This window comes from Somniosus microcephalus, unplaced genomic scaffold (genome assembly GCF_052327205.1).
Source record: "Somniosus microcephalus isolate GS21.2 unplaced genomic scaffold, FLI_Smic_1.0 unresolved_chr2, whole genome shotgun sequence".
Taxonomy (NCBI): domain Eukaryota; kingdom Metazoa; phylum Chordata; class Chondrichthyes; order Squaliformes; family Somniosidae; genus Somniosus; species Somniosus microcephalus.
This window is the reverse complement of record NW_028225180.1, coordinates 81727021-81740305: the sequence shown is the minus strand read 5'-3', so window position 1 is coordinate 81740305 and position 13285 is coordinate 81727021. Positions and strand designations below refer to the sequence as shown.

The following is a 13285-nucleotide window of genomic DNA, read 5'->3' as shown; positions in this document are numbered from 1 at the left end:
CACGCAAATACGGGGAGAATGTGCAAACTACACACAGACAGTCACCCGAGGCCGGATTTGAACCCGGGTCCCTGGCGCTGTGAGGCAACAGTGCTAACCACTATGCCACCGTGCTGCCAGGGTTCCTGCTCCTGATCACTGCCCAGTGACCCCTGGGTTAGAGAGAGGAGAGAATAAGCCAGGGTTCCTGCTCCTGATCACTGCCCAGTGACCCTTGGGTTACGGAGAGGGGTGAATCAGCCAGGGTTCCTGCTCCTGATCACTGCCCAGTGACCCCCTGGGTTAGGGAGAGGGGAGAATCAGCCAGGGTTCCTGCTCCTGATCACTGCCCAGTGACCCCCTGGGTTAGGGAGAGGGGAGAATCAGCCAGGGTTCCTGCTCCTGATCACTGCCCAGTGACCCCTGGGTTAGAGAGAGGGGAGAATCAGCCAGGGTTCCTGCTCCTGATCACTGCCCAGTGACCCCTGGGTTAGAGAGAGGGGAGAATCAGCCAGGGTTCCTGCTCCTGATCACTGCCCAGTGACCCCCTGGGTTAGGGAGAGGGGAGAATCAGCCAGGGTTCCTGCTCCTGATCACTGCCCAGTGACCCCTGGGTTAGGGAGAGGGGAGAATCAGCCACTATAGGGGTTATGGGGTACACTCGCTGGCTTGCGATAGTCTCACTCACCCTGAATATACACGGAATATCCTTCTTGTTGGCGTGAATCACATCCGAAGAGAACACTGAGCTCACGGAAAATTCTTCATCCCTGAAACATGAAGCACAAAGTCTTCACCTGGGACACACAGTGAGGTCTAGGGTAACAGAGGAACCCTTAGAAACAGGGAAGGCCATTCGGCCCAACAGGCCAGTGCCAATCTCATCTCAACCCCACCGACCCACCATCTCCTCACATCACTCAACCCCACCATCTCCCCACATGACTCAACCCCACCGACCCACCATCTCCCCACATCACTCAACCCCACCAACCCACCATCTCCCCACATCACTCAACCCCACCCACCCACCATCTCCCCACATCACTCAACCCCACCGACCCACCATCTCCCCACATGACTCAACCCCACCCACCCACCATCTCCCCACATCACTCAACCCCACCCACCTTCTCCCCATATCCCCCAACCCCACCGACCCACCATCTCCCCATATCCCTCAACCCCACCAACCCACCTTCTCCCCATATCCCTCAACCCCACCCACCATCTCCCCACATCACTCAACCCCACCGACCCACCATCTCCCCACATCACTCAACCCCACCCACCCACCATCTCCCCACATCACTCAACCCCACCGACCCACCATCTCCCCACATGACTCAACCCCACCCACCCACCATCTCCCCACATCACTCAACCCCACCCACCTTCTCCCCATATCCCCCAACCCCACCGACCCACCATCTCCCCATATCCCTCAACCCCACCGACCCACCTTCTCCCCATATCCCTCAACCCCACCCACCCACCATCTCCCCACATCACTCAACCCCACCGACCCACCATCTCCCCACATCACTCAACCCCACCCACCCATCTCCCCATATCCCCCAACCCCACCCACCCACCTTCTCCGCATATCCAACCCCACCCACCCACCTTCTCCCCATATCCCCCAACCCCACCGACCCACCTTCTCCCCATATCCCTCAACCCCACCCACCCACCTTCTCCCCATATCCCTCAGCCCCACCCACCCACCTTCTCCCCATATCCCTTAATTCCACCTTCTCCCCATATCCCTCAATTCCACCTTCTCCCCATATCCCTCAATTCCACCTTCTCCCCATATCCCTCAACCCCACCTTCTCCCCATATCCCTCAACCCCACCTTCTCCCCATATCCCTCAATTCCACCTTCTCCCCATATCCCTCAATTCCACCTTCTCCCCATATCCCTCAATTCCACCTTCTCCCCATATCCCTCAACCCCACCTTCTCCCCATATCCCTCAACCCCACCTTCTCCCCATATCCCTCAATTCCACCTTCTCCCCATATCCCTCAATTCCACCTTCTCCCCATATCCCTCAATTCCACCTTCTCCCCATATCGCTCAATTCCGCCTTCTCCCCATATCCCTCAATTCCACCTTCTCCCCATATCCCTCAACCCCACCTTCTCCCCATATCCCTCAATTCCGCCTTCTCCCCATATCCCTCAATTCCACCTTCTCCCCATATCCCTCAACCCCACCTTCTCCCCATATCCCTCAATTCCACCTGCTCCCCATATCCCTCAATTCCACCTTCTTCCCATATCCCTCAATTCCGCCTTCTCCCCATATCGCTCAATTCCACCTTTCTCAACTCCACCTCCTGCCCCGCTAACACAGCGTGACACAGTTACTCTGTGAGGTAAAGCTCCACCGTGAGTTCCTCGTTTTACACGGGCGCCCCCCGGGGATTTGCTCGGTTCAGCGGGGTGGAGCAGTGACCCGGGGAGGAACTGAGCGAGTTTGTGGCCTTCGATCTCAGACAGTACGTACCGTAGGTCGAAGACGTGGGTGACGGCAGCGCTGGACTGCGAGCCCCTCGACTCCGCTGTCTCGTAGATGAAGATCTTGAAGTCGCAGAGGACAGCATACGCCCGGTGCCAGCCCTTCTTCACCCCTGTTGGCTTCGGGACCTGAGGGACAGGAACAAGGGGTCAAAGTGTGTGCCAGGGAGGTTCAGAGACATAGAAACATAGAAGATAGGAGCAGGAGGAGGCCATTCGGCCCCTCGAGCCTGCTCCGCCATTTAATGAGATCATGGCTGATCATCCAAACTCAGTACCCTGTCCCTGCCTTCTCCCCATATCCCTTAATCCCTTTAGCCTCAAGAAATATATCTAACTCCTTCTTGAATATATTTAATGAATTGGCCTCCACCGCCCTCTGTGGTAGAGAATTCCACAGGTTCACCACTCTCTGGGTGAAGAAATTCCTCCTCATCTCAGTCCTAAATGGCTTACCCCTTATCCTTAGACTGTGACCCCTGGTTCTGGACTCCCCCGCCATCGGGAACATCCTTCCTGCATCTAGTCTGTCTAGTCCTGTTAGAATTTTATAAATTTCAATGAGATCCCCTCTCATTCTTCTAAACTCCAGCGAGTATAAGCCCAATCGACCCAATCTCTCCTCATACATCATTCCTGCCATCCCAGGTATCAGTCTGGTGAATCTTCACTGCACTCTCTCCATGGCAAGAACATCCTTCCTCAGATAAGGCGACCAAAACTGCACACAATACTCAAGGTGTGGTCTCACCAAGGCCCTGTACAACTGCAGCATGACATCCTTGTTCCTGTACTCGAACCCTCTCGCTATGAAGGCCAACATACCATTTGCCTTCTTAACTGCCTGCTGCACCTGCATGCTTACCTTCAGTGACTGGTGCACAAGGACACCCAGGTCTCGTTGCACTTCCCCTTTTCCTAATCTATTGCCATTCAGACAATAATCTGTCTTCCTGTTTTTGCCACCAAAGTGGATAACCTCGCATTTTTCCACATTAGCCATGCATCTGCCCAATCACCCAACCTGTCCAAATCATCCTGGAGTTTCTCGGCATCCTCCTCACAGCACACACGCCCACCCAGCTTTGTGTCATCTGCAAACTTGGAGATATTACATCTAGTTCCCTCGTCTAGATCATTAATATATATTGTGAATAGCTGGGGTCCTAGCACCGATCCCTGCGGTACCCCACTAGTCACTGCCTGCCACTTGGAAAAAGACTCGTTTATTCCAACTCTTTGCTTCCCTTCTGCCAACCAGTTCTCTATCCAAGACAGTACCTTACCCCCAATCTCATGTGCTTTAACTTTGCACGCTAATCTCTTATGCGGGACCTTATCGAAAGCCTTCTGAAATTCCAAATACACCACATCTCCCTTACCTATTCTACCAGTTACATCCTCAAAAAATTCCAGTAGATTAGTCAAGCACGATTTTCCTTTTGTGAATCCATGTTGACTTTGTCCAATCCGGTCACTGTTTTCCAAGTGCTCTGTTATTACATCTTTTATAATGGACTCTAGCATTTTCCCCACTACCGATGTCCAGGGGGGTCAGAGATTGTCTTCATTACAACACCAACAGCCAAAGGCGTGACTATGGGGGGGCTGCATTACACCAGTGGGAACTGCCCCAGTATCCGACTATCTCCAACAAGAGAGAGCGTCTAATCACCGCCCCTTGACATTCAACGGCATTACCATCACCGAATCCCCCACCAATAACATCCTGGGGGTCACCATTGACCAGAAACCTAACTGGACCAGCCACATAAATACTGTGGCAACAAGAGCAGGTCAGAGGCTGGGTATTCTGCGGCGAGTGTCTCACCTCCTGACTCCCCAAAGCCTTTCCACCATCTACAAGGCACAAGTCAGGAGTGTGATGGAATACTCTCCATTTGCCTGGATGAGTGCAGCTCCAACAACACTCAAGAAGCTCGACACCATCCAGGACAAAGCAGCCCGCTTGATTGGCACCCCGTCCAACACCTTAAACATTCACTCGCTCCACTACCGGCGCACCGTGGCTGCAGTGTGTACCATCTACAAGATGCACTGCAGCAACTCGCCAAGGCTTCTTCGGCAGCACCTCCCAAACCCGCAACCTCTTCCACCTAGAAGAACAAGGGCAGCAGGTGCACGGGAACACCGCCACCTCCAAGTTCCCCTCCAAGTCACACACCATCCTGACTTGGATGTATATCGGCCGTTCCTTCATCGTCGCTGGGTCAAAATCCTGGAACTCCCTCCCTAACAGCACTGTGGGAGCACCTTCACCACACGGACTGCAGCGGTTCAAGAAGGTGGCTCACCACCACCTTCTCAAGGGTAACTAGGGATGGGCAATAAATGCTGGGCCTTACCAGCGACGCCCACATCCCATGAAGGAAAAAAGAAAGATACCTCATCCATGAGCCATTTGTCACATGTAACGCACACTTGCAAATCCGGCACCAAGCTCATGGTCTACAGAGCAGCAGTGATACCCGCCCTGCTGTATGCCTCAGAGACATGGACCATGTACAGCAGGCACCTCAAAGCACTGGAGAGGTACCACCAACGCTGCCTCTGCAAGATCCTGCAAATCCATTGGCAGGATAGGCGCACCAACGTCAGTGTTCTTGCTCAGGCCAACATCCCCAGCATCGAAGCTTTGACCACGCTCGATCAGCTCCGATGGACGGGTCGCATCGTCCGCATGCCCAATACGAGACTCCCAAAACAAGCACTCTACTTGGAACTCCGACACGGCAAGAGAGCCCCAGGTGGGCAGAGGAAATGCTTCAAGGACACCCTCAAAGCCTCCTTGAAAAAGTGCAACATCCCCACCGACACCTGGGAATCCCTGGCCCAAGACCGCACAAAGTGGAGGAGAAGCATCCGGGAAGGCGCCGAACACCTCGAGTCTCTTCGCCGGGAGCAAGCGGAAGCCAGGCGCAAATAGCGCACGTCAAACCAAGCACCCCACCCACCCGCCCCTTCAACCACCGTCTGCCCCACCTGTGACAGAGACTGTAGGTCCCGCATTGGACGCATCAGTCACCCGAGAACTCATTTTTAGTGCGGAAGCTAGTCAACCTCGGTTCCGAGGGACTGCGCAAGAAGAAGCAGAAGTAACACACACTCGCAGGCTCCCTCGCACGGGGACACACCCTCGCTCGCGCACGGACACACGACCGGGAACCGCGCCGTACACGAGGCCAAGTGGCCTTTACTCCGCCTCGCGTCGCCTGGCCCCGCACGGTTTCGCCTCCATCGCCGCTCCTCCTTACCGACACCAAGCCCTCGAATGCGGTTCCGGTCCCTTTGATTGGGTCGATTCCCAGCGAACGAATATGCTCGGGGGGCGTCGGACAGATCAGTGCCTGGGCAGAACAGGCCGAATGACACACAAAGTTACAGGCTGTGGGACGGAGACAGAGAGAGCAGTGAGCGGCGCTCCAACATGGCCATTAGAGCCTTTAACGTAGTAAAACCTCCCAAGCTGCTTCACAGCAGCGATTATCAAACAAAATCTGACACCGAGCCTCATAAGGAGATATTAGGACAGGTGACCAAAAGCTTGGTCAAACAGTCAGGTTTTAAGGAGCGTCTTAAAGGAGGAGAGAGAGGCGGAGAGGTTTAGGGAGGGAATTCCAGAGCTCAGGGGCCCAGGCAGCTGAAGGCACGGCCGCCAATGGTGGGGCGATGGAAATCGGGGGATGTGCAAGAGGCCAGAATTAGAGGAGCGCAGGGATCTCGGAGGGTTGTGGGACTGGAGGAGGTTACAGAGATAGGGAGGGGCGAGGGCCACGGAGGGATTTGAAAACAAGGATGAGAATTTTGAAATCGAGGCTTTGCCGGACCGGGAGCCAATGTAGGTCAGTGAGCACAGGGGGTGATGGGTGAACGGGACTCAGTGCGAGTTAGGACACGGGGCAGTGAGCACAGGGGGTGATGGGTGAACGGGACTGGGCGTGAGTTAGGACACGGGGCAGTGAGCACAGGGGGTGATGGGTGAACGGGACTGGGTGCGAGTTAGGACACGGGGCAGTGAGCACAGGGGGTGATGGGTGAACGGGACTGGGTGTGAGTTAGGACACGGGGCAGTGAGCACAGGGGGTGATGGGTGAACGGGACTGGGTGCGAGTTAGGACACGGGGCAGTGAGCACAGGGGGTGATGGGTGAACGGGACTCGGTGCGAATTCGGACACGGGGCAGTGAGCACAGGGGGTGATGGGTGAACGGGACTGGGTGCGAGTTAGGACACGGGGCAGTGAGCACAGGGGGTGATGGGTGAACGGGACTCGGTGCGAGTTAGGACACGGGGCAGTGAGCACAGGGGGTGATGGGTGAACGGGACTCGGTGCGAGTTAGGACACGGGGCAGTGAGCACAGGGGGTGATGGGTGAACGGGACTGGGTGCGAGTTAGGACACGGGGCAGTGTGAGCACAGGGGGTGATGGGTGAACGGGACTTGGTGCGAGTTAGGACACGGGGCAGTGAGCACAGGGGGTGATGGGTGAACGGGACTTGGTGCGAGTTAGGACACGGGGCAGCAGAGTTTTGGATGAGCTCAAGTTTACGTCGGGTAGAATGTGGGAGGCCGGACAGGAGTGCGTTGGAATAGTCAAGTCTAGAGGTGACAAAGACATGGATGACGGTTTCAGCTGTAGATCAGCTGAGGCAGGGTGGAGAAGGGCGATGTTACAAAGGGACAAATAGGTGACGCACGGGTTAGATGCAGAGCAAAGCTCCCACCACTCTCTCTAACCCAGGGGTCACTGGGCAGTGATCAGGAGCAGGAACCCTGGCTGATTTCCCTCTCTCTCTAACCCAGGGGTCACTGGGCAGTGATCAGGAGCAGGAACCCTGGCTGATTCTCCCCTCTCTCTAACCCAGGGGTCACTGGGCAGTGATCAGGAGCAGGAACCCTGGCTGATTCTCCCCTCACTCTAACCCAGGGGTCACTGGGCAGTGATCAGGAGCAGGAACCCTGGCTGATTCTCCCCGCTCACTAACCCAGGGGTCACTGGGCAGTGATCAGGAGCAGGAACCCTGGCTGATTCTCCCCTCTCCCTAACCCAGGGGTCACTGGGCAGTGATCAGGAGCAGGAACCCTGGCTGATTCTCCCCTCTCCCTAACCCAGGGGTCACTGGACAATGATCAGGAGCAGGAACCCTGGCTGATTCTCCACTCTCTCTAACCCAGGGGGTCACTGGGCAGTGATCAGTCTTACCTTCACAGATATAACCTTGGCGAGCCAGACCAACCATGACTGATGTACAACGCATGCATTTCGTGGGGCTGTTGAAAGATTTCACCTTGAACTGATGTGGGGTGGGCTGCAATATAAAATGTTATGCTAGAATTATGCAGATCTGGAACTACAGTATATACATTGAATTTACCGCACAGAACCGGGCCATCCGGCCCAACTGCTCCGTGCCAGTGTTTATGTTCCTCACCAGCCTCCTCCCACCCCGTCAACATGTCCTTCTATTCTTTCCTCCCTCATGTGCTTAAAAGAAAAGAATGTTGACATGAATCAGTCATTCATGAAAGAAAGACTTATGAAGTAATACTGGGCGGCCTACGGGTGGCGCTGTCCAGGGAGAGTATAAATACTCGGGCATGGGCCCAGCTTGCGCAGGACATTCTTAACAGGAACTAGTGAAGGACACAACTAGACCTCCATGTTGTAAAACAGTTGATTAAAGCTTTGTTTAACGCTTAGACCAAGTGCCTAGTATTTTTCTTACGTCAAATGTCTTGCATTTCTACAGTGCCTTTCACGACCTCGGGACGTCCCAAAGCACCTTACAGCCAATGAAGTACTTTTTGAAGTGTGGTCACTGTTGTAATACATAAGAAATAGGAGCAGGAGTCGGCCATTCAGCCCCTCGAGCCTGCTCCGCCATTCAATAAGATCATGGCTGATCGTCAATCTCAACTCCACTTTCCTGCACTATCCCCATATCCCTTGATTCGCTTAATATTCAAAAATCTCTCGATCTCTGTCTTGAATATACTCAAAGACTGAGCCTCCACAGCCCTCTGGGGTAGAGAATTCCAAAGATTCACCACTCACTGGGTGAAGAAATTCCTCCTCATCTCTGTCCTAAATGGCCGACCCCTTATCATTAGACTGTGACCCCTGGTTCTGGACTCCCCGGCCATCGGGAACATCCTTCCTGCATCTAGTCTGTCTAGTCCTGTTAGAATTTTATAAGTTTCAATGAGATCCCCTCTCATTCTTCTAAACTCTAGAGAATATAAGCCCAATCGACCCAATCTCTCCTCATACGTCATTCCTGCCATCCCAGGTATCAGTCTGGTGAATCTTCGCTGCACTCCCTCCATGGCAAGAACATCCTTCCTCAGATAAGGTGACCAAAACTGCACACAATACTCAAGGTGTGGTCTCACCAAGGCCCTGTACAACTGCAGCAAGACATCCTTGTTCCTGTACTCGAACCCTCTCGCTACGAAGGCCAACATACCATTTGCCTTCTTAACCGCCTGCTGCACCTGCATGCTTACCTTCAGCGACTGGTGCACAAGGACACCCAGGTCTCGTTGCACTTCCCCTTCTCCCAATCTATTGCCGTTCAGATAATAATCTGCCTTCCTGTTTTTGACACCAAAGTGGATAACCTCGCATTTATCCACATTATACTGCATCTGCCATGCTTCTTCCCAATCACCCAACCTGTCCAAATCATCCTGGAGTTTCTCGGCATCCTCCTCACAGCACACACACCCACCCAGCTTTGTGTCGTCTGCAAACTTGGAGATATTACATCTAGATCCTTCGTCTAGATCATTTATATATATTGTGAATAGCTGGGATCCTAGGACCGATCCCTGCGGTACCCCACTAGTCACTGCCTGCCACTCGGAAAAAGAGCAGTTTATTCCAACTCTTTGCTTCCTGTCTGCCAACCAGTTCTTTATCCAAGTCAGTACCTTACCCCCAATCCCATGTGCCTTAACTTTACACGCTAATCTTTTATGCGGGACCTTATCGAAAGCCTTCTGAAAGTCCAAATACACCACATCCACTGGTTCTCCCTTATCTATTTTACCAGTTACATCCTCAAAAAATTCCAGTAGATTAGTCAAGCACGATTTACCTTTTGTAAATCCATGTTGACTTTGTCCGATCCTGTCACTGTTTTCTAAGTGCTCTGCTATTACATCTTTTATAATGGACTCTAGCATTTTCCCCACTACCGATGTCAGGCTTACCGGTCTGTAATTCCCTGTTTTCTCTCTACCACCTTTTTTGAATAGTGGGGTAACATTAGCTACCCTCCAATCCATGGGTACTGTTCCAGATTCCATCGAATTTTGGAAGATGACCAGCAATGCATCTACTATTTCTAGGGCCACTTCCTTAAGTACCCTAGAATGTAGATTATCAGGCCCATGGGATTTATCGGCCTTCAATCCCGTCAATTTCCCTAACACCATTTCCCAACAAATACTGATTTCTTTCAGTTCCTCCCTCTCATTAGACCCTATGTTCCCCGACACCTCTGGGAGGTTATTTGTGTCCTCCTTTGTGAAGACAGAACCAAAATATGTATTTAATTGGTCTGCCATTTCTTTGTTCCCCATTATAAATTCCCCTGATTCTGACTGCAAGGGACCTACGCTTGACAATCACCCCATCCCAGGAATCAGTCTGGGGAACCTTCATTGCACTCCCTCTCTGTAGGAAACATGGCAGCCAATTTGCACACAGCAAGCTCCCACAAAGAGCAATGTAATATTGACCAGAAAATCTTTTTTTTTTTGGGGTGTTGATTGAGGGATAAATATTGGCCCCAGGACACTGGGGTGAACGCCCCTGTCTTCTTCCAATAGTGGCCCTGGGATCTTTTATGTCCACTTGAGGGCAGACGGGGCTTCAGTTTAACGTCTCATCTCCAATAGTGCGGCACTCCCTCAGCACTGCCCCTCCGACAGTGCGGCTCTCCCTCGGTACCGCCCCTCCGACAGTGCGGCGCTCCCTCAGTACCGCCCCTCCGACAGTGCGGCGCTCCCTCAGTACCGCCCCTCCGACAGTGCGGCGCTCCCTCAGTACCGCCCCTCCGACAGTGCGGCGCTCCCTCAGTACCGCCCCTCCGACAGTGCGGCGCTCCCTCAGTACCGCCCCTCCGACAGTGCGGCGCTCCCTCAGTACCGCCCCTCCGACAGTGCGGCGCTCCCTCAGTACCGCCCCTCCGACAGTGCGGCGCTCCCTCAGTACCGCCCCTCCGACAGTGCGGCGCTCCCTCAGTACCGCCCCTCCGACAGTGCGGCGCTCCCTCAGTACCGCCCCTCCGACAGTGCGGCGCTCCCTCAATACTGCCCCTCCGACTGTGCGACGCTCCCTCAGTACTGTACTGGGGAGTGTCGGCCTGGATTTTTGTGCTCAAGTCTCTGGAGTGGGGCTCGAACCCACAACCTTCTGACTCGGAGGCGAGAGAGAGAGCGAGAGCTACCCACTGAGCCACGGCTGACACCTAACGGCCCCTTGAAATGGTTTTAGGCTGTTGCTCTGTATTGTCGGCCTAAGCTGTCAAAGATTCCTACCTTGGGAATGGGTGGGCTGGGCGGTGGAGGAGAAGTGGGCTTCTTTACCAGCTTCCTCGGAGACACAGGTTGTGCATTGCACTGTGAAAGGAAGGAAGGAGACAATCAGCTCATGGTAAATCAGACCGAATCGGCACCTAACTGCCCGTCAATAAGTGAGGAGGGCGCCGCAGGCAAGGCCGGCATTTAGTGCCCATCCCTCGTTGCCCTGGAGACGGTGGCTCTAATGAGGTCGGGAGCCGAGTGGCCCTGACAGAACCCAAACTGAGCATCAGTGAGCAGGTTATTGGCAAGTGGCGCTTGATAGCGCCGTCAACGGGTCCATCCGTCACTTTGCCGATGATTGAGAGTCGGGTGATGGGGCAGCAAGTGGCCTGGTTGGATTTGTCCTGCTTTTTTGTGTGGACAGGTCATACCCGGACAATTCTTCCACATCGCCGGAATGTACGATGTACCTCCAGTCCTATCCATATAAGGAAGGCACTGCAGCAACTCGCCAAGACTTCTTCGGCAGCTCCACTTGCCTGGATGAGTGCAGCTCCAACAAGACTCAAGAAGCTCGACACCATCCAGGACAAAGCTGCCCGCTTGATCGGCACCCCATCCACCACCTTAAACATTCACTCCCTCCACCACCGGCGCACCGTGGCTGCAGTGTGGACCATCTACAAGATGATTGAGAGTCGGGTGATGGGGCAGCTGGGGGATTCACCACCTTGCAGGGTACACTGGGAGCCTTCCTTCTGATCTTCGGGACATGTCTGTCCCTTTAAGGGCCTTTGGTACCTCAAGCGGCTTCCCAGCTTCAGCACTGCTAGAGTTTCCTCACTTGCGCTGGCGGGCTCCCTCTTTGTTGGTGGGAATCCATCCAGGAGCCTCCGTGCATATGCAATGAGCTCCAAACCAGGAGAAAAGATCAGGCATGAAGTGGATACAGAGGCTGCGAATTTAACAGCACTCAGGGGGCGGGTCCACTGTCAAAATAGCAAAGATTGACAGTGGGTAAGAAACTCACTGTCAACCTGCCTCCACGCGAGTCTCCCAGATGTCGGGTCTGTCAGCGGAGAACTGACCTGACACCAAGTGGCGGGGGATACAATTCAGCTTGTTAAATGGCTTGTTAAGAGCCAATTTAAGACTATTTTGAGGCTTACTTCTAATTTTACGTCCTTCCCCACGGGTTACCCGCTGTTCAGGGAACACACCAGCTCAACCTGGCGTGTTTTGAGTCTGCTCTGATGTTTGTGAAAAGCTGACAGCTGCAGAAGTGGTGTGAAGGATGCCATGTTGCAGATGGTGAGTTTCAGAGCGCAGAAAATGTTGGTTGCTGCATTTTTAATACATAGAGAGATTTCTTTAGCTTTCAAGTTTTTCAGCAACTCGCCAAGGCTTCTTCGGCAGCACCTCCCAAACCCGCGACCTCCACCACCTAGAAGGACGAGGGCAGCAGGCGCGTGGGAACACCACCACCTCCAAGTTCCCCGCCGAGTCTCACGCCATCCCAATGCCGGCCCTGCTGTACTCACCTCTACCACCTCACCGCCTCGGAGGGCCGGACTCTGGGGCTGAGACACCGCACTCCCCGGAGATTTCCTGCTGTCCGGAGAGAGTCGTGAAGTGGCGGAAAATTCCAGCGACTCGAACTGTCAAACGACAACAACAACTTGCATTTATACAGCGCCTTTAATGTATCAAAACATCCCAAGGCGCTTCACAGGGGCGATTATCAAACACAATTTGACCCTGACATGAATCAGTCATTCATGGAAGAAAGACTTATGAAATAATACTGAACGGCCTGCGGGTGGCGCTGTCCAGGGAGAGTATAAATACTCGGGCACGGGCCCAGCTTGCGCAGGACATTCTTAACAGGAACTAGTGAAGGACACAACTAGACCTCCAGGTTGTAAAACAGTTGATTAAAGCTTTGTTTAACGCTTAGACCAAGTGCCGAGTAGTTTTCTTAAGTCAGACACCGAGCCACAGGAGGAGAAATTAGGACAGGTGAACCAGGTCGGTTTTAAGGAGCATCTTAGAGGAGGAGAGTTCTGGCCTTGGAGAGGGAGCAGAGCAGATTCACCAGAACGATAACTGGGGCTAAAACTGTTAAATTACGAGGACAGGTTGCACAGACTGGGCTTGTATTCCCTCGCGTTTAGAAGATTAAGGGGTGATCTAATCGAGGTGTTTAAGATGATGAAAGGATTCGATGGG

General features: G+C 53.6%; 1 protein-coding gene across 1 annotated transcript in view; it reads right to left on the bottom strand.

The window, feature by feature from the left end:
- Positions 1 to 13285, bottom strand: part of LOC147092901 (serine/threonine-protein kinase MRCK alpha-like) — a 144262-nt gene that overhangs the window by 66323 nt on the left and 64654 nt on the right. Inside the window, 6 exon segments of the mRNA XM_085975705.1 lie at positions 668 to 749; positions 2494 to 2633; positions 5780 to 5910; positions 7728 to 7833; positions 11072 to 11152; positions 12598 to 12714. Coding sequence (XP_085831831.1) covers positions 668 to 749; positions 2494 to 2633; positions 5780 to 5910; positions 7728 to 7833; positions 11072 to 11152; positions 12598 to 12714 — 657 coding nt within the window.